This window comes from Mizuhopecten yessoensis, unplaced genomic scaffold (assembly GCF_002113885.1).
Source record: "Mizuhopecten yessoensis strain PY_sf001 unplaced genomic scaffold, ASM211388v2 scaffold3819, whole genome shotgun sequence".
Taxonomy (NCBI): domain Eukaryota; kingdom Metazoa; phylum Mollusca; class Bivalvia; order Pectinida; family Pectinidae; genus Mizuhopecten; species Mizuhopecten yessoensis.
This window is the reverse complement of record NW_018405235.1, coordinates 236,304-261,512: the sequence shown is the minus strand read 5'-3', so window position 1 is coordinate 261,512 and position 25,209 is coordinate 236,304. Positions and strand designations below refer to the sequence as shown.

Below are 25,209 nucleotides of genomic sequence, written 5' to 3'. Positions count from 1 at the left end.
GTGGGTATTATATATTATATAACTCCCCTTTATACTCTAGACTAAAACTATGTACTATCTAGTAATACTAAAGGTTTTATTCTCAAATTATGTGTCATGTAACTTACCTTCTTATCATCACGATCCTGAAATTATTGTATTTTATTTATTGACAGCACTGTAATACCTCGACTAGTCCACAGGAAGGGGATGGGTAGTTGGTGAAAAATTTCACTGTGACTAAAGGACAATATTAAAAACTAATAAGTACAGACTAGTACAGAGAACAAATACTGTACCTGTGTACAAGTAACCAACTAGCAGGTACAGACTATTACACAGAACAAATACTGTACCTGTGAACCAGTAACAAACTAGCAGGTACAGACTATTACACAGAACAAATACTGTACCTGTGAACCAGTAACAAACTAGCAGGTACAGACTATTACACAGACCAAATTCTGTACCTGTGTACCAGTAACCAACTAGTAGGTACAGACTAGTACACACTACACAGACCAAATACTGTAACTGTGAACCAGTAACCAACTAGCAGGTACAGACTATTACACAGACCAAATACTGTAACTGTGTACCAGTAACCAACTAGCAGGTACAGACTATTACACAGAACAAATACTGTACCTGTGTACAAGTAACCAACTAGCAGGTACAGACTATTACACAATACACAGACCAAATACTGTACCTGTGTACAAGTAACCAACTAGTAGGTACAGACTATTACACAGACCAAATACTGTACCTGTGTACCAGTAACAAACTAGTAGGTACAGACTATTACACACCCAAATACTGTACCTGTGTACCAGTAACAAACTAGCAGGTACAGACTATTACACAGACCAAATACTGTAACTGTGTACCAGTAACCAACTAGTAGGTACAGACTAGTACACACTACACAGACCAAATACTGTACCTGTGTACCAGTAACAAACTAGCAGGTACAGACTATTACACAGACCAAATACTGTAACTGTGTACCAGTAACCAACTAGTAGGTACAGACTAGTACACACTACACAGACCAAATACTGTACCTGTGTACCAGTAACCAACTAGCAGGTACAGACTATTACACAGACCAAATACTGTACCTGTGTACCAGTAACAAACTAGTAGGTACAGACTATTACACAGACCAAATACTGTACCTGTGTACCAGTAACAAACTAGTAGGTACAGACTATTACACAGACCAAATACTGTACCTGTGTACCAGTAACAAACTAGTAGGTACAGACTATTACACAGACCAAATACTGTACCTGTGTACCAGTAACAAACTAGTAGGTACAGACTATTACACAGACCAAATACTGTACCTGTGTACCAGTAACAAACTAGTAGGTACAGACTATTACACAGACCAAATACTGTACCTGTGTACCAGTAACAAACTAGTAGGTACAGACTATTACACAGACCAAATACTGTACCTGTGTACCAGTAACAAACTAGTAGGTACAGACTATTACACAGACCAAATACTGTACCTGTGTACCAGTAACAAACTAGTAGGTACAGACTATTACACAGACCAAATACTGTACCTGTGTACCAGTAACAAACTAGTAGGTACAGACTATTACACAGACCAAATACTGTACCTGTGTACCAGTAACAAACTAGTAGGTACAGACTATTACACAGACCAAATACTGTACCTGTGTACCAGTAACAAACTAGTAGGTACAGACTATTACACAGACCAAATACTGTACCTGTGTACCAGTAACAAACTAGTAGGTACAGACTATTACACAGACCAAATACTGTACCTGTGTACCAGTAACAAACTAGTAGGTACAGACTATTACACAGACCAAATACTGTACCTGTGTACCAGTAACAAACTAGTAGGTACAGACTATTACACAGACCAAATACTGTACCTGTGTACCAGTAACAAACTAGCAGGTACAGACTATTACACAGACCAAATACTGTAACTGTGTACCAGTAACCAACTAGTAGGTACAGACTATTACACACCCAAATACTGTAACTGTGAACCAGTAACCAACTAGCAGGTACAGACTATTACACAGACCAAATACCGTACCTGTGTACCAGTAACAAATTAGTAGGTACAGACTATTACACAGACCAAATACCGTTCCTGTGTACCAGTAACAAACTAGTAGGTACAGAATATTACACAGACCAAATACCGTACCTGTGGACCAGTAACAAAAAAGTAGGTACAGACTATTACACAGGCCAAATACTGAGCCTGTGTACCAGTAACAAACTAGTAGGTACAAACTATTACACAGACCAAATACCGTACCTGTGGACCAGTAACAAAAAAGTAGGTACAGACTATTACACAGGCCAAATACCGTACCTGTGTACCAGTAACAAATTAGTAGGTACAGACTATTACACAGACCAAATACCGTTCCTGTGTACCAGTAACAAACTAGTAGGTACAAACTATTACACAGACCAAATACCGTACCTGCGTCCCAGTAAAAAACTAGTAGGTACAGCCTATTACACAGACCAAATACCGTACCTGTGTACCAGTACCAAACTAGTAGGTACAGACTATTGCACAGACCAAATACCGTACCTGTGTACCAGTAACAATCTAGTAGGTACAGACTATTACACAGACCAAATACCGTAACTGTGTACCAGTAACAAACTAGTAGGTACGGACTATTACACAGACCAAATACCGTACCTGCGTCCCAGTAAAAAACTAGTAGGTACAGCCTATTACACAGACCAAATACTGTAACTGTGTACCATTAACCCACTAGTAGGTACAGACTATTACACACCCAAATACTGTAACTGTGAACCAGTCACCAACTAGCAGGTACAGACTATTACACAGACCAAATACCGTCCCTGTGTACCAGTAACAAACTAGTAGGTACACACTATTACACAGACCAAATACTGTACCTGTGTACAAGTAACCAACTAGCAGGTACAGACTAATACACAGACCACATACTGTAACTGTGTACCAGTAACAAACTAGCAGGTACAGACTAATACACAGACCAAATACTGCAACTGTGTACCAGTAACAAACTAGTAGGGACAGACTATTACACACTACACAGACCAAATACTGTAACTGTGTACCAGGAACAAATTAGCAGGTACAGACTATTACACACTACACAATCCAAATACTGTACCTGTGTACCAGTAACCAATTAGCAGGTACAGACTAATACACAGACCAAATACTGTAACTGTGTACCAGTTACCAACTAGCAGGTACAGACTATTACACACTACACAGACCAAATACTGTAACTGTGAACCAGTAACAAACTAGCAGGTACAGACCAAATACTGTACCTGTGTACCAGTAACCAACTAGCAGGTACAGACTAATACACAGACCAAATACTGTAACTGTGTACCAGTAACAAACTAGTAGGGACAGACTATTACACACTACACAGACCAAATACTGTAACTGTGTACCAGGAAATTTTTACCACAGTAGAACTTAAGCCTACGTAATTAGTGTGAATTTATCATGACAAGGAATATTTATACACACCACAGAGTGAAAGCTTCCGAGTACAGTATTCAAGTGTATTGATACTTACATGTCATTAATTATACAAGTCTATTGATACTTACATGTCATTACATATATAAGTCTATTGATACACATCTCACTAAATATACACATCTCGTTTCCAGGTAAATTGGTGTATTCACCGACAGACACTGTAGCAAATCTCAGACTACTGATACGATCGTAAATAAGTGTATACAGCGACAGACACCGTAGCAAATCTCAGACTACTGATACGATCATAAATGAGTGTAAACAGCGACAGACACCGTAGCAAATCTCAGACTACTGATACGATCGTAAATAAGTGCATACAGCGACAGACACCGTAGCAAATCACAGACTACTGATACGATCGTAAATAAGTGTATACAGCGACAGACACCGTAGCAAATCTCAGACTACTGATACGATCGTAAATAAGGGGATACAGCGACTTACACCGTAGCAAATCTCAGACAACTGATACGATCGTAAATAAGTGGATACAGCGACTTACACCGTAGCAAATCTCAGACTACTGATACAATCCTAAATAAGTGGATACAGCGACTTACACCGTAGCAAATCTCAGACAACTGATACGATCGTAAATAAGTGGATACAGCGACTTACACCGTAGCAAATCTCAGACTACTGATACGATCGTAAATAAGTGGATACAGCGACAGACACCGTAGCAAATCACAGACTACTGATATGATCGTAAACTAGAACACTGACAGGTCAGTAAGGGCCCCGTCTTGTGGCAATATATCCCCCATAATCATCAAGAAGCAATCTGCCCATATAGCTGAGCTTGACGTTTGATATGTGGACTTCAAAAAGAATCGCAAGGAAGCAAAATATAAATTTTCCATGTACTATGATTTAAGTTTTGTTTCCTTCCACCTCCATATTTGCTGGGCTAACAGAAATGTAAATACCAGTGCAATACTCATTTGTTAGCTTTAATTTGTTTTATTTAACCTTATATACCTCCTCCATCAAGAGCCAGGGTCAAAGTCAGAGATCCACTTTGTCTTTGACCTTTGGACCCAAATGACCTTGACCATTAACCCAGTGACCCTGATCTTTGGTCAATTGACTTATTCTTTAATTTCGACCAATTTGCTCCTTAATATCATAACAAAATGTTCATCAGTAAAAATACAAAACTTGACCTTGACCCTTTGAAACCCGTAACCTGGACCTAAGGTCAGTTGACTCTATGTTAAGTTCTGAACAACATTGCTTCATAATGTCATAACAAAATGTTCATCAAGGAAAAGACACAAAATTTAACCTTCACCTTTGACCCAGTGACCTTGACCTTTGGTCAATTGACTCCTTGTTTAATCTGAGCTACATTGCTTCAAAGTGTCATAGCGAAATGTTCACCAGTGAAAAGATACAAAATTTAACCTTGACATTTGACCCAATGACCTTGACCTTTGGTCAGTTGACCCCTTGTTTAATTCTGATCAACTTTGATTCATCATGTCATAGCAAAATTTTCATCAGTGAAAAGGTGCATAATTTGACCTTGATCCCTGACCCAATGACCTTGACCTTTGGTCAGTTGACTCCTTGTTTAATTCTGATCAACTTTGCTTCATAATGTCATAACAAAATGTTCATCAGTGAAAAGATGTAAAATTTGACCTTGACCTTTGAACTTAATGACCTTGACCTTTGACCTCGACTTTTTACCTCAGTGTGTCTCTTTGTTTAATTTTGAACAACTTTGCTCCATAATGTCATAGTGAAATGTTTAACCTTATATACCTTATATATATACACCAGTGAAAAGCTACAAAATTTGACCTTGACCCCTGACCCAATGACCTTGACCTTTGGTCAGTTGACTCCTTGTTTAATTCTGATCAACTTTGCTAGATAATGTAATAACAAAATGTTCATCAGTGGAAAGATGTAAAATTTGACCTTGACCTTTGAACCTAATGACCTTGACTTTTTACCTCAATGTGTATTTTTGTGAACTTAACAACTTGACCAAGTTTCATGTACATTGGTCAGTAAATACCAAAGTTATCAGCCAGGGACAAAATTTGTGGACGGACAGACAGACAGACAGACATACAGACAGACAGAGTGATTACTATAGGGCGCCCGTATCTCTGATACGGGGCCCTAGTAAGTGGATACAGCGACTTACACCGTAGCAAATCGCAGACTACTGATACGATCGTAAATAAGTGGATACAGCGACAGACACTGTAGCAAATCACAGACTACTGATATGATCGTAAATAGGTGTATACAGCGACAGCGACAGTAGCCAATCACAGACTATATTGAAGCATTTTATATTCAAATGAATATGGTTGACATGTACATTTGATAATCAGCAGGAAAGGTGCTAGCACATTCCTACCAATGGTTGCCATGAAATACAGCTGGGGTGGAAGCATGCCGTGGTGTAATGTGTACAGAAGGTGAAACCCTGTATTGATGTTTTTATTTTGTTTTATGTGATAATCTGAAACAAGGGGTCAAAATGATACATATTATCACTACTGAGATATCTAAATAATATCAAAATAGCATTGAAATGAGTCGACACACATGCCATATATCTAACACCATGACTGGTTTTAACATTCTTATTTCACTTGCAAAACTATATATACTGCCAACAGAAAAAAATATGAAAGGAATTTAAATCTGACACTTTCCACGTTTACAAAAAAATGCAATTCATAAATGTAGGATAAAATTAAACTGGGAGAACATATGGCCATACCTTTCACCTGTTGTACAACACTACATCCATGCAATGGGAGATAACTAGCATTTTATAATAATAAGTCTCACCGAATCCTTTAGATTGATGGCTTTCTAATATAACAAGTAGATCAGCATGACAGTGAACATCAAACAACTCAGCATAATTGATAACAATAAATATATCAGTATTTTATCTATTACATTAAAATAAATAAGACAAAAACAATCAGCTGTAATTATAATCAAATAAAATCTGCTTACAATATCAAAATGTAACTTTAACAAACAGGTTAACAGAGAGGTGTGTCTCCTCTACGTTTACCCTATATGGTTGGTTTACCTTAGCCAGTGTAGCCATGGGATTATCATCATTCATATCTGGTGGGTTCTCCTCACTCAGCGATTTGATCAGAGTTGCAATTGACCTCTTTAAGATGTATACCTGGCCATATAAACAATCAAAATCAATACACTGTATATCTTTAACAATCAATTTTGAACTGTGCAAATCAATGCATGATTTTTTTTTCATATTTGAACATGTTTTTATTAGACTACAAGTAGTGGAAAATAACAAAGACAAGCATACACTTGATTCCTTTCTTGAATGTTGAATTAGTTCAAAGTTTGAAGTATTTGACGGCCTTTATAATAAGTGCAAGTTGTGATGGACCCTGTTACATAGTCCTTAAACCTGCTCTGTTATCAATTGAATCCTGAAACTGGTAAGAAACAATTCTTTTATAACCAATCTGACCGATGGATGTGTCCGCTTAAGTCAGGACACACCCTCTTAATACCCTTGACCTTTGGAGGTCACTTGTGAGCAGTCATACTTACATCCTTCTCCTTACAGCCCTTGAACACACCCACACGTAATATATGGTTGATGTAATCACAGATCTTATTGTCAAACACCACAGCCTGGTTCTGCTGGTTGCCCTGAAAACATGGAACAGACACATGAAACTCTGGTTAAACTGACATAAAACAGTAAACCTAAATACAAAATGATTGTTTTTTATCATTCATGAAGATTACCTTTTCCATTACCAAACATAGTCAACTGACATATTCTATAGAACAACACATTCAGATAGTTAAGTATCTATAGAACGTCACATTTAGATAGTTAAGTATCTATAGAACAACACATTTAGATAGTTAAGCATCTATAGAACAACACATTTAGATAGTCAAGTATCTATAGAACGACACATTTAGATAGTTAAGTATCTATACAACGACACATTTTGATAGTCAAGTATCTATAGAACGACACATTTAGATAGTTAAGTATCTATAGAACGTCACATTTAGAAAGCCAAGTATCTACAGAACGACACATTTAGATAGTCAAGTATCTATAGAACAACACATTTTGATAGTCAAGTATGTATAGAACGACACATTTTGATAGTCAAGTATCTATAGAACAACACATTTAGATAGTTAAGTATCCATAGAACGACACATTTAGATAGCCAAGTATCTATAGAACGACCCATTTAGATAGCCAAGTATCTATAGAACGACCCATTTAGATAGCCAAGTATCTATAGAACGACCCATTTAGATAGCCAAGTATCTATAGAATGACAGATTTATTTAGTCAAGTATCTATACAACAACACATTTAGATAGTTAAGTATCTATAAAACGACACATTTAGATAGCCAAGAATCTATAGACTGACACATTTATTTAGTCAAGTATCTATACAACAACACATTTAGATAGTTAAGTATCTGTAGAACGTCACATTTAGAAAGCCAAGTATTTACAGAACGACACATTTAGATAGCTAAGGATCTATAGAACGACACATTTAGAGAGGCAAGTATCTATAGAACGACACATTTTGATAGTTAAGTATCTATAGAACAACACATTTGGATAGTTAAGTATCTATAGAACTTCACATTTAGAAAGCCAAGTATCTACAGAACGACACATTTAGATAGTTAAGTACCTATAGAACGACACATTTAGAAAGCCAAGTATTTACAGAACGACACATTTAGATAGCTAAGGATCTATAGAACGACACATTTAGATAGCCAAGTATCTATAGAATGACACATTTATTTAGTCAAGTATCTATAGAACAACACATTTAGATAGTTAAGTATCTATAGAACGACACATTTAGATATTCTAGTATCTATAGAACGACACATTTAGATAGCCAAGTATCTATAGAACGACACATTTTGATAGTTAAGTATCTATAGAACGACATATCTAGATAGTCAAGTATCTATAGAACGTCACATTTAGATAGCCTAGTATCTATAGAACGACACATTTAGATAGCTAAGTATCTATAGAACGACACATTTAGATAGCCAAGTATCTATAGAATGACACATTTATTTAGTCAAGTATCTATAGCACCACACATTTAGATAGTTAAGTATCTATAGAACGACATATCTAGATAGTCAAGAATCTATAGAACGTCACATTTAGATACCCTAGTATCTATAGAACGACACATTTTGATAGTCAAGTATCTATAGAATGACACATTTATTTAGTCAAGTATCTATAGAACGACACATATCGACAGCCAAGTATCTACAGAACGACACATTTAGATAGTCAAGTATCTATAGAACGACCCATATAGACAGCCAAGTATCTACAGAACGCCACATTTAGATAGCCAAGTATCTATAGAACGACACATATCGACAGCCAAGTATCTACAGAACGACACATTTAGATAGCCAAGCATCTATAGAACGACACATTTAGATAGCTAAGTTTCTATAGAACGACACATTTAGATAGTCAAGTATCTATAGAACGACACATATAGATAGCCAAGTATCTACAGAACGACACATTTAGATAGCCAAGTATCTATAGAACGACACATTTAGATAGCCAAGTTTCTATAGAACGACACATTTAGATAGTCAAGTATCTATAGAACGACACATTTAGATAGCCAAGTATCTATAGAACGACACATTTTGATAGTCAAGTATCTATAGAATGACACATTTAGATAGTTAAGTATCTATAGAACAACACATTTAGATAGCCAAGTATCAACAGAACGACACATTTAGATAGCCAAGTATCTATAGAACGACACATTTAGATAGTCAAGTATCTATAGAACGACACATTTATTTAGTCAAGTATCTATAGAACGACACATTTAGATAGTTAAGTATCTATAGAACATTTTGATAGTCAAGTATCTATAGAACGACACATTTATTTAGTCAAGTATCTATAGAACAACACATTTAGCTAGTTAAGTAAATGGTGACACAATCAATGGAAACAAACCCATCACATTCAGCATAATGAATACAATGCGACCTTGATGGATTCATGTAGGCCCAGTGTGTTGTGAATTTACATAAAAGAACATGAAATAGCAAATGTGTGATATGATAACTTACGGAGGTGAACTCCACGAGGGTGTCAAACAGCTGGACAATGAGGGCCATAGACCGATCATTAATGTTGGAATACAAGATGTTGAGGAAGCGAGTCGTCTCGGCTACCAGGTTTACAGACTTGATGTTGTCGGGCTGCTCCCGTAGATAATCCTGAAGTCCACTATATTGGTTGTCACACATAAGGCCCAGAATTCTCAGCACCAACTCAATGTAGCCATCGTCATGGAAATCAAGGTCGGCAGTCATGTCGTACGCATGCTGCATCAGTTCTTCCAACTCCTCATCTTCTACATTCTGTGGGAGAGAAATAAACTGCATATCAGAAATAGTGCAGAGAAATGCTATAGACAATTATTTCATAATAAAATATAACTTATAATGAAGTATAAAACTAGTATCTTGTCGTATCTATCATGAACTATAAGTGAAAATAAAAAAATAAAATATATTATTGATATATTAATCTAAATTCTTTATTTCAAGAGGGTCATACCTTTAGTCATACACTCAATCGTCTACATACCTTTAGTCATACACTCAATCGTCTACAAAGTGCTGATATATGAAAACAAGAGGCCCTGAGGGCCTGTATTGCTCAACTGAATATTTAAGCAGTCATAGCAAAATATTTTCATTAAATATTATATTGCACTAAAATTATATCCCTCGCAAACTTTGTCGGCTTCATCTGTTGAAACTATATATACCAGCACAATATTATTTTAAGATTCTATGTTTTTTATTCTTCTTCAGAAGTAGCTTGACATATTTTCCCCTGTGACCTTGTAAGTAGCTAGGTCAATGTCATTTTCCTTCTCAAATTGGTTAGCTCTATTCCAAAAAAGCTACCAGCCAAAGCTCATGAATCCATTCCTTTTAGTTCTTAAGAACAAATCCTTTAAAATGTTGTTGACCTCTCTGACCTCTATCCCAGGAAGTTACCAGCTAAATATTATAATTTTGACATATTTCAATGCTGTGCCCTTGAAATGAAGTCAAGGTCATTTTCATTCGCAAGCTTTGTTGGGCTTTCCCAGGAAATAACCAGCTAAATATTAAGGTTCTATACCTTCCAGTTCTTCAGAAGAAGTCGTTTGAAGTGTTTGACATATCGGACTCATATGACATTGAAAGTAGGTCAAGGTCATTTTCATTCTCAAACTTTGTTGGGCTCTTTCCCAGGAAGCTACCAGCCTAATATTTAGTTTCTATAACTTTCAGTTCTTCAGAAGAAGTCGTTTTAAGCATTAGACATATCTGACTCCTGTGACCTTGAAAGTAGGTCAAGGTAATTTTCAAACTTTGTCGGGCTCTATCCCAGGAAGCCACCAGCCAAATACAAAGATTATATACCTTTCAGTTCTTCAGAAGAAGTCGTTTGAAGTGTTTGACACATTTGACCCTTGTGACTTTGAAGGAAAGTCAAGGTCATTTTTGTTCTAAAATTTATCGGGCTCTATCCCAGGAAGCCATCTATCAAATATAAAGATTCTATACTTTTAAGTTCTTCAAAAGAAGTCGTTTGAAGCATTTAACATATTTGACCCCTGTGACCTTGAAAGTAGGTCAAACTAATTTTCATTCTCACACTTTGTTGGACTCCATCCCAGGAAGCCATCAACCAAATATATTAAGATTCTATACCTATTAGTTCTTCAGAAGAAGTTGTTTGAAGTTTTTGACATATTTGACCCCTGTGACCTTGAAAGTAGGTAAAGGTCATTTTCATTCTCAAACATTGTTGGGCTCCTACCAACAAAGCTTTCAGCCAAATATTATGACTCTAGGCCTGTCCGTTCTTCAGTAGAAGTTGTTTAAAGGAAAAGTTGACGGACGGACGCCGCACCACGACATAACCGCACCACGACATAAGCTCACTTACCCTTCGGGCAGGTGAGCTAACAAAAACTACCCTCATTTCTCATACTTAACATTTATCTATATAACAACAGGACAAGACACATACAGGGGACAAAAACAGATGTCTGCAACATCTACAAAATAATCAACATATGTGCGTGTAAAATGGTTGGAAGAAGAAAATATTGGAAAAAATAATTATTCCATGTCTCATCAATGACATCAGTTTAAATTCAAGTGAAAGTTGGATACCAAATATATATATTCTTTTTATTTATCTAATGTTGTTCTTATACCTGTGTGCTGATAAACATTATCAAGCAATTGACATATTCATCAGATTCTGTATTCAATTGAAGAAGTGGGAGTTAATTCCTGTAAATTGTTCGTGCTTTAACTGTATTTAAAACTACTACAGTACTATTCAGTTGTGCCGTACTCTCTTACCTTTCTCTGTGAAAAAAAAATCATAAAACAAAATTATATCATGCAATGATTCCTATTGAAATAGACATGATGTTCTGCACACTAAATTTTGTATAACAGGATCGTTCAGCCAGTCAAACAATTGCCGTTTTCTGGTAAAATGATTTTTCTCCAAGCGTAAATTTTGTTCTTCACATGCAATCCCTATAGAGTAAACCGTGTAATAATACTACCTGTCTTGATAAATTTGCAGAGGGCAAAAATGTTGAAAATCAAACTGCAGTGAACATTTTCGTTATACAGTAATCGGGCCCTTCTAAAATTTGAGAAGTTACACAAGTCTACAGCAATAAATTATAGCCATTATATATATTTTTAATGTATTTACAATTGCGTGTAAAAAAGACAGTTACTGTAATGTTACATATTTCAAGGTACTGGTGTCAGCTATGTTTGGCATTTAACAAACAATTAAAATACTGCTTGTCTGATCAAAGATCAATCTACTGCACCATCGTTGATCTATGCCCTTGACATATTTAACCATACACTTTTTTATCGCTTGACCTCTATGGCCTACCTCAACTTAACTTTCAAGGTCATCTTTAGATGAGTCCATGACCAATGACCTACTTCCTTCTAGTCCCCCCCCACTTCTTAATCTTAGCATATACCCCGAGATATGAGAAATCTTGTTATCTACCTCGACCTGAATTTCAGGGTTCACTATGGGAGCGACCTTGGTGTTCTTATTTCCAATCATGACGGAGCCCTGCTGGCCGGCAACACCGTTAGGTGGCATCAGCATGTTGTTACTCCTCGGACTATGTGAGCTGGTTCCAGGTTTCAGACTACGACTGCCCAACCTTCGTGAGCCACCTACTACGGATCGTCGTGATCCTCCAAGTCTCTGTGGGTACAAAATTCAAACTTCAGTAGAGGAAATAGCAATACTAATTAACAGGAGATTGTAAACATTTGTAAAATATGTATTTGGCTAGTGTTAAGTTCACCCTTCACATGTAATCACTATGTAGATTATGCTGTAAATTAATATAAGCTGTTGTAATTAATACATCCTTGTTAGGGAGAGTGAAAAAGGCGAATGCTAAACTTCTGTGAACATATTTCGGTATATATTATTTCAGCATGGCAAGTAACAAAGTGTGTATTAACAGGTTTGTACTAAATGACAAGGACCTTAAAACACATTTACATGCGTTTGTTTGCCTTTGCAATGAAAATAATGTAAATCTTGACAGTACAAAACAGCAGTGACAGAAGAGTGTTGATGGTCCTACCATTCTAGAGCCAATCTGTAGATTAGCCATTGACCGTTTAGCCATGGACAGCATGGAGTTCATCTGGTTAGCCTTCATGATTTCCTGATGGAACAGAGAATATACAGCTAATAAAACACAGCACTGACCCTGAATGGAATTTCATGGAACTTTAAAACATGAATTTACCATTTAACTTTTATTTACAATTTTGGTTTCAAAACTTCAAACTTGTCAAATAATATTCCTGGATTTTCAAACTAACAAAATTTAACAAATGTATAGTAATCTGCATGGCAAAGTTATGATTAAGTGCCTTGTATCTCCAGATTGAAGATTTGTAACTACCATTGTAGCCATGTGTCCTGTCTGCATGGCTTTTTTCAGAGCCTTCGCCTGCTGGATAGCTTCGTCCATCTTGGCTGTGTGCATGGCTTGTAATAGTCGCCTTAGCAAAAATAAAGCACACATCAGTATTTTATCTAGTAATTGAACTTACATGAACACATACTGTAAAACTAAAATTTAAACCTGAAATGTAAAGGACTATATAAACACATGCACAACTTCCTCAATAAAGCAATCCTTCTCATTGTTGCTCTCTTATGAAACTATTTTTTATGCTCTTTTTTATTTTTTTTAGGTTCTGTGCTCAAGCCAGTTACAAACTATTATAACAACCTAATTCTGTCAATGATATGTAAGACGTTTTGACTCTAAGCTGAAAACTGTTGTAAGTGTTTACACTTGACATTTTGACCACGTCACATGATTAAATCAGCTTACAAGAAAGGTGGCTTGAGCACAGAAATCGTGAGCTCTAGCACAAGAATGGTTTAATGAATACTGACCCTGCACTCCACATTTTCTAGTACAAGAATCTCGTTGTCTTTAGTCAGATCTCGGGATGATTATTTGCCTTTATTTGATAAGTACATTTTTTCAATCACAGAATTATGTATTCATCTGTTTGTCAGTTAAGATTAATCTAGTGTATACACTTCAGAACGCCTAGCTTACTTCTCCCTGGTGGCGATGGCTGACATGTTCATTCGCCCTTTGATGGAAAAGAAGAATGTTTCCTCTCTTGTTCCAGTGAAGAACGAGATCAGACTTGCCTGGAATCGAAACAAAACTGTAAAAACAAACAATACATCAAGCATCCTCATTGTATTGCAGTAGTGGCACCCTCTCAGTAGCCCAACTAGAACACTGACAGGTCAGTAAGGGCCCCGTCTTGTGGCAATATATCCCCCATAATCATCAAGAAGCAATCTGCCCATATAGCTGAGCTTGACGTTTGACATTTGGACTTCAAAAAGAATCGAAAGGAAGCAAAATATACATTTTACATGTACTATGATGTGAGTCTTGTTTCCTTCCACCTCCATATTTGCTGGGCTAACAGAAATTTAAATACCGGTGCAATACTCATTTGTTAGCTTTGATTTGTTTTATTACACCTTATATACCTCCTCCATCAAGAGCCAGGGTCAAAGTCAGAGATCCACTTTGTCTTTGATCTTTGGACCCAAATGACCTTGACCATTAACCCAGTGACCCTGAACTTTGGTCAGTTGACTTATTCTTTAATTCCGACCAAATTTGCTTCTTGATATCAAAACAAAATGTTCATCAGTGAAAAATAACAAACTTGACATGGACCCTTTGGACCCTGTAACCTGGACCTAAGGTCAGTTGACTCTGTGTTAAGTTCTGAACAACATTGCTTCATAATGTCATAACAAAATGTTCATCAGGGAAAAGGTACAAAATTTAACCTTGACCTTTGACATCAACTTTTTACCTCAGTGTGTCTCTTTGGTTAATTCCGAACAACTTTGCTTCATAATGTCATAGTGAAATGTTCACCGGTAAAAAGCTACAAAATTTGACCTTGACACATGACCCGATGACCTTGAACTTTGATCAGTTGACTCCTTGTTTAATTCTGATCAACTTTGCTTCATAATGTCATAACAAAATGTTCATCAGTGAAAAGATGTAAAATTTGATCTTGACCTTTGAACCTAATGACCTTGACCTTTGACCTTGACTTTTTACCTTAATGTGTATTTTTGTTAACTGCACATGTTGACCAAGTTGCATGTACATCGGTCAATAAATACCAAAGTTATCAGCCAGGAACAGAATTTGTGGACAGACAGACAGACAGACAGACAGATAGAGTGATTACTATAGGGCACCCGTATCTCCGATACGGGGCCCAAATTAAGTGACAGTTTTGACAGTCTGAATGACTCGAACAAGTGACAAACTATTCAATCTCTAAAAAGAATGACCTTACACATCCACCCCTCTAACGTTACGAAGGGTTCCATAAAGCTGTGAACAGGAATAAGAAAAGCGGCATAGCTCACAAAAATGGTTCAAATAAATGCAGCCAGGATAAAATAGTGATATAATTACTGGATCATAGTTCATAACAGTTAGAGATAATAAACATCAGAATAGGTCTCAAGCTACTGATCACCTGGTCTCAACAAACTACTGATAATTTTTATTAGGGCTTTTCACCAACTGGTGAAAAGACCTATTGCTTTTGTTAAGTTTCTTATTATTCTTATTATTCTTATTCTTATTATTCTTCTTCCGTATTTTGTGAACTCTGTTTCTTTTGATTGGTAAACGAGAGATTTATAGTCTTTTAAGTATGTTGTAGGAAAAGGTCTAAAGCTGATCAAGCAACATTTTGAAGAAGGTCAAAAATTAAATATGGCCGCCATGACGTCATAGGTCAAAATCTAATAATGGCCATAACTCAAAAACGGTTTAATTTACAGAATTGAGGCAATTATATAATATGTAGATTATCTTAGGGGCTAACTTTAATTACCACATGGTTTTTCATTTAAAGGTCAAATAAAAAAGCTCGCTGTTGGGTCAAAGGTCATAATTTTTAAAAAACATTCATTTTTCATTGTTTTGGAAAAATACTTCTACAGATCGATGGAGGATGTCCTTCCGATGAATTTGATGTCTTTAGTGTTTCTGTAACGTTAACCGTTAACGTTTTAAGCCATTTTGAATATTTCCTTTGATCTTTTAAAAAATTCGCAATATTTTAAAACTTGTTTTACTCCAATATCAATGACAAATATTTGATTTATTTGTTATGAAAAAGGTTTCCCCAGATGTTTTCTAACATTTAAAAAAAAATCAACTTCATTGAAAAATTAAAATGGCCGCCATGACGTCATACCTTAAAAATCTTAAAATGGCTATAACTCAAACACAGTTGAATTTACAGCCTTTAAGACATCATTTGTAGATAAAGTTCAGGGCTAACTTTTTTCTACCGTATATTATTACTTAAAAGGTCAAATGAAAAAGTTCGCTGTTGGGTCAAAGGTCACAATTTTTAAAAAATATTCATTTTTCATTTTTTTTACAGAATTCTTCAATAGATCGATGGAGAATGTCATTCCGATGAATTCGATGTCTTTAGTTTTTCTGTAACATTTACCGTTAACGTTGTACGCCATTTTGAATATTTCCTTTGATCTTTTAAAATGCTGACAATATGTTAAAACTTCAACGATTTTCTTCTCCAATTCTGCCATTGCAATATTAACCACAATTGGTACATGTATTCCTATAGGGGCCCTTACGAACTTATGTTACATTTTGGAGCCATTAATATTCCAAGATGGCCGCCACGAACTCTGATTGGTTAACAGCCTATACCAATATATTTCGTTATCGATATCAAACACGAGGTTGATCTTTGAATATCATATAGAGATAGCCAAGAGCAAACTTTTTCTTTCATACTGTTTTAACAAAAAATGTCAACTTCCGATTCTCGGCAGGGGTCAAAGTTAAAATGCACTATATTGGGTACCAACCTTAAAAAATCTTCTTCTTAAGTTCCACAAGGTCTAGAGCCCTACTATTTCATACATAACATGGTCAGGTAATTGGCTATCAAGTTTGAAAATATGAATGACCTTGACCAATGTTCAATGTCACTGGGGTCAATTATGTTAAAATCTTCAAAAGACTCCTTCTCAATAACGGAAATGGCCAGGGTATTGATATTTGGTCTGTAGCATGCTAGGATGATGGGCTACATGGTTAATGGAAATAAATAACCATTAAAGATCAACTTCCGGTTTTTGATAGAGGTCAAATTCGAACATGTAATTTTACCAGATACCAGGACTTTTACTACTGGTGTAAGGGAAGTAACCCTTACAGTGAAAAGCCCGTCACATTGTTAGCCAACAATTTCTAGTTATATTAGGAATTATACTGAAGACACACAGAAATACAGGTCATGAAATATTACGAGACATTCTATAGTTAAGTGTTTGATTGAAAGCTTGATTGTATGTATGTAGATGACAGAGCTGTATATGTATACCTGGACTTCATCATTGCCATTAAAGAGGAGTGCAGCAAGGAAACTGAGGACCTCCCTCACGACATTGTCTTGAGGACGAGACAAGTGCTCGAGGACACTGGTCACTGCACCATACGTGTTGAGGGCATTCTGGACCTCCTCTATCACCCTAAGCTGTCTGCAACACAATGATCAACAAACACTACAGCTGCCTGTACACTTAATACAAAAACAAGCCTACACAATATAATTTTCAGAACATGAATGCCTGTTTTTGACTGCATGAACTGATAATGTCACTAATGGTACTACTCAAGTAACACTAGGAATCTTCATCATTTCCCATCTTAGCTTTGCATGTCCATTGTTTCATTGCATCCTCAACATATTTTCTTCTTTTTTAATTCAAAAATACACCTAACTCAACCATCTATGGACCTGTAACCCCCACATTTAACCGTCTCAAGACATGTTACCCTAATATCTTAATGTCTATGGGCATGTTATCCCAACATCTTAATGTCTATGGGCGTGTTACCCCAACATCTTAATGTCTATGGGCGTGATACCCCAACATCTTAATGTCAATGGACCTGTTACCCTCACATCTTACCTCTATGGACCTGTTACCCCTTCCTCTTACCAAATGTTACAACAACATCTTACCATTTATGGGCCTGTTACCCCAACATCTTACCACCTGCAATCCCAACATCTTACCACCTGTTACCCTCACATCTTACCTCTATGGACCTGTAATCCCAACATCTTACCATCTATGGGCCTGTTACTCCAACATCTTACCATTTAAGGGTCTGTTACCCCAACATATTACCACCTATAACCCCAACATCTTACCATTTATGGGCCTGTTACCCCAACATCTTACCATTTATGGACCTGTTACCCCAACATATTACCACCTGTTACCCCAACATCTTACCGTCTATTGACCTGTGACCCCAACATCTTACCGTTTATGGGTCTGTGACTGCCCCTCCCAGTCCTCAGGAAGACTTATCATCTCATTGTGTATGAGTCCCCTGAGCAGCTGTAGACATTTTACATCCAGTTCGACCTGTTCCAGCTTTTGCTTCTCGTTAAGGTGAGTCAAATTCGCCGATATCCTGAAGTGATGCAATGATAACATGTCAGTTAACTATATAAATAGGTATACAGCTGAAATCATCGGAAAGGGATCACATATTAGTCTCTAATTCAGTCAAGCTTATATTAACAAGAGATCCCAGAGGGATCTTGGCGCCCACCTTTGTACCATCTTCATTAGTTCTTTGTCAGTTCGATCTTTTCTCTTCTTTCCTCTAATCTGTTTGATTGAGTCATGTTAACAGTAAATGCACCTTGAGGTAACTTTTGATCTAAACTTAATACTGATGTGTATGAAAGCCAACCTTCAAAGTGAGTTTGTCATTTCACATATTTACTAGTACAGTACTTAATGTGAAAGAAATAGAATCGATCATTGCAATATGAGAAAGATCTGTTTAGTTCTTCTTTTAATCCATTTTGTTTTTATGATCAGTCTCAAAATATAACATACACAACGAGGGATCAAGGGGAACCTACATTTAAAATTTGAGAAAGATCCCTCCCGTACTTCCCGAGAAATAGCGATAACAAACTTTCACTATCAAAATCCAAGATGGCTGCCTGTCGGCCATGTTGTTTATCCGATCAGTCTCTAAAATTGCCCTGCACAGCTAGGACCAAGGGGAACCTACATATAAAATTTGAGAAAGATCCCTCTGATACTTCCTGAGAAATAGCGATAACAAACTTTCAATATCAAAATCCAAGATGGCTGCCTGTCTGCCATGTTGTTTATCCAATCAGTCTCAAAAGTTGCCCTACACAGCTTAGGACCAAGGGGAACCTACATATAAAATTTGAGAAAGATCCCTTTGGTACTTCGTGAGAAATAGCAATAACAAACTTTCAATATCAAAATCATGATGGCTGCCTGTCGGCCATGTTGTTCATCCGATCAGTCTCAAAAGTTGCCCTGCACAGCTCAGGACCAAGAGGAACCTACATATAAAATTTGAGAAAGAAAGATCCCTCTGATACTTCTTGAGAAATAGCGATAACAAACTTTCACTATCAAAATCCAAGATGGCTGCCTGTCGGCCATGTTGTTTATCCGATCAGTCTCAAAAGTTGCCCTGCACAGCTAAGGACCAAGGGGAACCTACATATAAAATTTGAGAAAGATCCCTCTGGTACTTCTTGAGAAATAGCGATAACAAACTTTCACTATCAAAATCCAAGATGGCTGCCTGTCGGCCATGTTGTTTATCTGATCAGTCTCAAAAATTGCCCTGCACAGCTAAGGACCAAGCGGAACCTGCATATAAAATTTGAGAAAGATCCCTCTGGTACTTCTTGAGAAATACTGATAACAAGAATTGTTTACGGAGGGACGACGGACGGACCACGGACGGACCACGGACGCAGGGTGATTTGAATAGCCCACCATCAGATGATGGTGGGCTAAAAAAGACCCTCGGAAGTCCAAAATGTGGTTTCTTAATTGAGACGATCATGTGAGCATATTTATAATAGAACTAAAGAACTTGTCTTTCATTTTGATACTATAGTTTTTTCTTGGCTGCAAATTTAAACTCAAGGAAGAGTGAAATAGTCATTCATTCTTAAGGATTAATATTTTTTAATAGGAGAAGAAATACACTTACTCCAACTGTTTGACCAGTTTTTCTGCCATGGCGTATCTATCAACAGTTTTTTTCTGGCGTTTATCTATTAGGCAGGCGAGATGATCCTGGAATTCTGCTCCTAATGGCAACTCTTCATCACCACCAAGTTCTGAGTATTCTACAGAAGACAATAGTTAATTATCAAAATATTTCCTAGGCTATCAAAATTTATCTTGAAAAATGTCAACACATATATCACGATCATATCAAATAGAAAGTCAGTTTAGATGGCAAAAGAACATGTCTGACATAATATTATATAGTACCTCAACAGTATTGATACCACCGTAGTTTCTTACCTACATCTGGATATCCATGACCTAGCTGTACACAACAGTATTGATACCACTGTAGTTTCTTACCTACATCTGGAGATCAATGACCTAGCTGTACACAACAGTATTGATACCACTGTAGTTTCTTACCTACATCTGGAGATCAATGACCTAGCTGTACACAACAGTATTGATACCACTGTAGTTTCTTACCTACATCTGGAGATCAATGACCTAGCTGTACACAACAGTATTGATACCACTGTAGTTTCTTACCTACATCTGGAGATCCATGACCTAGCTGTACACAACAGTATTGATACCACTGTAGTTTCTTACCTACATCTGGAGATCCATGACCTAGTTGTACCTCAACAGTATTGATACCACCGTAGGCCACCTTCATGTTGACAGCAAAAACATTCAGTTGTAAATTGATGTCTTCTTCCGTTTCATAGAAATCCTCGTACATCTGAAAGGGAGACAATCTTGTTTTTTCTTCTTAATTTCAGTACAAAAGTTTAATTTTAATGGAGTGTACATGAGATTTCTATCACAAGTTTGTATCCTACATACACAACTTCTGCTGAAGACTTGAAAGTGGTACTTATCCTGAGGGTTTTCATCAATTCTTACCATAAATTTCTTTTTTTAGACCTGGAAACCCCATTATCTTAATTGCTATCAAAAACCTGTGGTGTAACTGGCTTAACTTACAAGCATCACTACAAAATACCAGCGTCACTATATAAAGAGGTTGTCAGATTGCTCGACGTCCTTCCCCTTCGAGCATCACCGAGACGTTTGTCAGATTTGTTGAGGTACTTACCTTACGAGCGTCACTGCGGACATCCTGCTGGATCTTGCCTCCATACTGCTCCTGGAATTCCTCCATGTCCTGGTCACACAACAAATCAGATTTATCATACCATCCAAAACATCGCAACACATTTTGAGCCGTTACATTTCTTGGTGACCCAGCACATATTTACTATAAAACCCCTACAGTATCATAACTCTTTCCTGCTTTATCCAATAACACCAATAACAGCTTCTCTGACAAGAAGTGTTTCCATGATACCACATCCTGTAACAAAATGTGTTTCCATGGCAACATATAATCAAAGTGCCGAGGACACTCAGAGATACTGTGTATGGAGTATTCAAATAATGGAATAAAGGAGGTGGTATATCAGTACAGAATGGCAGTAAATAATAAAGAACATGTTGTTGAGTAAGGGTCATAATAGCCCATCCCTTATTCATAATTTTCGATATAAATATATATAACCAGCAGAGTATTGCTAAAACAATTAAACTTGTCTGATATTATGGTCCTTAATTAGTGTTTCAAATCGATGGAAATCCTTCAAGGAATGAAACTGCTACAGCGCAGACAATGACCTTTTTAAAAATAGTAACAGTGACCTTGACCAGACAACCCTGCAAACCAAAATTGTCCCATAAGATTATGGGAAAGTTAATATCATATCATGTCATATCATGAAATAATGAACACATTATCTAAAGATCTTTCGCGGAAGGAGATAAAGTGTTGGGGTTTTTTTTTGTGAAGAACTTATTCGGTCCATAAAGCGTAGTAATCTGAGATTGATATAGTTCTGGATGCTCACTGAAAAATATCGCCTTTTCTTAAAATTTTAAAATTTTTCTTTGATTTATTGATCGTTTTCAATGTATTTCATCATTTTATAGCATTAATCATACCATGAAATAATCAACACAGCATTTAAAGATCTGTACACAGCATCCAATAATATACAGCATTTGATATAGCACGCTATCTAGCTAACATAAACCATTCTAAAGTGCTTTACAATACATACATATGCAATTAATACAATTAGCATATACATAAATCAATATAATTTTGAGGAATTTGCAGGAGCTGCCTTATCAGGCACTCACTAACTAGTCCGATGCCACCTGGCTAATATCTGCCTATGTGTGTATGCCTGCGTATGTGCTGGAGATGTTGTGTGTATACTCCAACAGAAGCTGTTTCCATGGTAACCAAAACTCACATTGACTCTAAAGGTGGACATGTTTCCATGGTACCCAATGCTCGCACTGACTGGGAGGGTTGACATGTTTCCATGGTAACCAATACTCAAACTGACTGGGAGGGTGGACATGTTTCCATGGTAACCAATACTCAAACTGACTGGGAGGGTTGACATGTTTCCATGGTAACCAATACTCATACCGACTGAGAAGGTTGAGATGTTTCTATGGTAACCAATACTCACACTAACTGGGAGGGTTGACATGTTTCCATGGTAACCAATACTCACACTGACTGGGAGGGTTGACACGTTTCCATGGTAACCAATACTCACACTGACTGGGAGGGCGGACATGTTTCCATGGTAACCAATACTCACACTGGCTGGGAGGGTTGACATGTTTCCATGGTAACCAATACTCACACTGGCTGGGAGGGTTGACATGTTTCCATGGTAACCACTACTCACACTGACTGGGAGGGTGAACATGTTTCCATGGTAACCAATTCTCACACTGACTGGGAGGGTTGACATGTTTCCATGGAAACCAATACTCACACTGACTGGGAGGGTTGACATGTTTCCATGGAAACCAATACTCACACTGACTGGGAGGGTTGACATGGTTCCATGGTAACCAATACTCACACTGACTGGGAGGGGTGACATGTTTCCATGGTAACCAATACTCATACCGACTGAGAAGGTTGAGATGTTTCTATGGTAACCAATACTCACACTGACTGGGAGGGTGAACATGTTTCCATGGTAACCAATTCTCACACTGACTGGGAGGGTTGACATGTTTCCATGGAAACCAATACTCACACTGACTGGGAGGGTTGACACGTTTCCATGGTAACCAATACTCACACTGACTGGGAGGGCTGACATGTTTCCATGGTAACCAATACTCACACTGGCTGGGAGGGTTGACATGTTTCCATGGTAACCAATACTCATACCGACTGAGAAGGTTGAGATGTTTCTATGGTACCCAATACTCACACTAACTGGGAGGGTTGACATGGTTCCATGGTAACCAATACTCACACTGACTGGGAGGGTGAACATGTTTCCATGGTAACCAATTCTCACACTGACTGGGAGGGTTGACATGTTTCCATGGAAACCAATACTCACACTGACTGGGAGGGTTGACATGGTTCCATGGTAACCAATACTCACACTGACTGGGAGGGGTGACATGTTTCCATGGTAACCAATACTCATACCGACTGAGAAGGTTGAGATGTTTCTATGGTAACCAATACTCACACTGACTGGGAGGGTGAGCATGTTTCCATGGTAACCAAGACTCACACTGACTAGGAGGGTGAGCATGTTTCCATGGTAACCAATACTCACACTGACTGGGAGGGTGGACGCTGACAACACGGTTGTCATACAGGACACTATATTCTTCATCTGTTTCTCTAGACTGATGAGCGGTGCCACCACTGTCATGAAGTCCTACAACCCATTAAATGTACAGGCTTAAACCAATGTTATTTCGTCCTTTTACATTTCAACAAGTCATGATGGAATATGATATAGAAATTCATAAATAGCTGGTTTATATTAGTTACCGTGACGTTTCTGGCGAGATCATCCAAATGTTGAGGTTCACTGGGGAACATACTGGCATCAGGTTGGTAGTAGTTCCTACAGAAAATCTGAAACACACACAAAACACAGTAATATAATAAAGTCAGTGTTTGTATTGTTACAAATGTTTCTCCTGTAACTCCAATATTTCAGACTATGATAATTTAACTTAACCGTCACTGCATGTACCCAAATCAGGACAGTACCCAAAATGGGATACCTATGGGAAAACGGTGGCCCAAGAAACTGTCATTCAATGCAAAGAAGTACTTTTATGCATACAGTTTTCATTTGATAATACTTTTATGTCAATTTAACGGTAAACTTAAAGGTAAGAACAATGCCCAAAACAAAACTTTCCTGATTTACATGCCGTGCGACACTATTTATTTGTTTATCATATTCAAAAGTCTATTTGTCAAAACTAATGCTAGCTTGGAGAAGAAATTTAATCATAATCCTAGGGTGTTTGACTCTAAAGTATTTCAGGGTACAGTTACGCCGGTTCAAGGGCCTATGTAACCCTGATGGTATTTCCGTTTTATTTAAAGAACCATGCGCCCAAAATATCAAATTATAATAGAATTAAACAAGAGGCCCATGGGCCTTAACGGTCACCTGATATATTTATACAGAGAGTTGATTTCGTTTTTAACATGAACAGAAATATTATTCAAAGTGACAAAAAACAATAAAACCACCTTATTCAATATCAAGCATACAGATTTCAGACTAAAAAGGATTTGAAACTAGCACCTCTGATTCTAAACAAGGAAAATGAAGAAATTTTAGCACACTGACTCCCTTGAGCCCCACCCTACAGCCCTTGGGGGTAGGGCTGGCTCAAAATTTTCAAAGTATCAAACTGTCAACTCAAGGTTATAATTCCAATCAAGTTATTAACATGTAATATTCAAA

General features: G+C 37.1%; 1 protein-coding gene across 1 annotated transcript in view; it reads right to left on the bottom strand.

Moving 5' to 3' along the window:
- The window catches only part of LOC110448078, a 189,636-nt gene that overhangs the window by 38,736 nt on the left and 125,691 nt on the right, over positions 1-25,209 (bottom strand). Inside the window, exons 51-65 of the mRNA XM_021494119.1 lie at positions 24,273-24,359; positions 24,052-24,156; positions 21,486-21,554; positions 20,996-21,128; positions 20,361-20,499; positions 18,621-18,773; positions 17,668-17,824; positions 14,301-14,398; positions 13,629-13,728; positions 13,302-13,385; positions 12,704-12,910; positions 9,715-10,008; positions 7,133-7,234; positions 6,633-6,734; positions 6,380-6,403 (exon numbers count right to left, since the gene is read on the bottom strand). Coding sequence (XP_021349794.1) covers positions 6,380-6,403; positions 6,633-6,734; positions 7,133-7,234; positions 9,715-10,008; positions 12,704-12,910; positions 13,302-13,385; positions 13,629-13,728; positions 14,301-14,398; positions 17,668-17,824; positions 18,621-18,773; positions 20,361-20,499; positions 20,996-21,128; positions 21,486-21,554; positions 24,052-24,156; positions 24,273-24,359 — 1,854 coding nt within the window. The remainder of the gene's footprint in view (positions 1-6,379; positions 6,404-6,632; positions 6,735-7,132; positions 7,235-9,714; positions 10,009-12,703; positions 12,911-13,301; positions 13,386-13,628; positions 13,729-14,300; positions 14,399-17,667; positions 17,825-18,620; positions 18,774-20,360; positions 20,500-20,995; positions 21,129-21,485; positions 21,555-24,051; positions 24,157-24,272; positions 24,360-25,209) is intronic.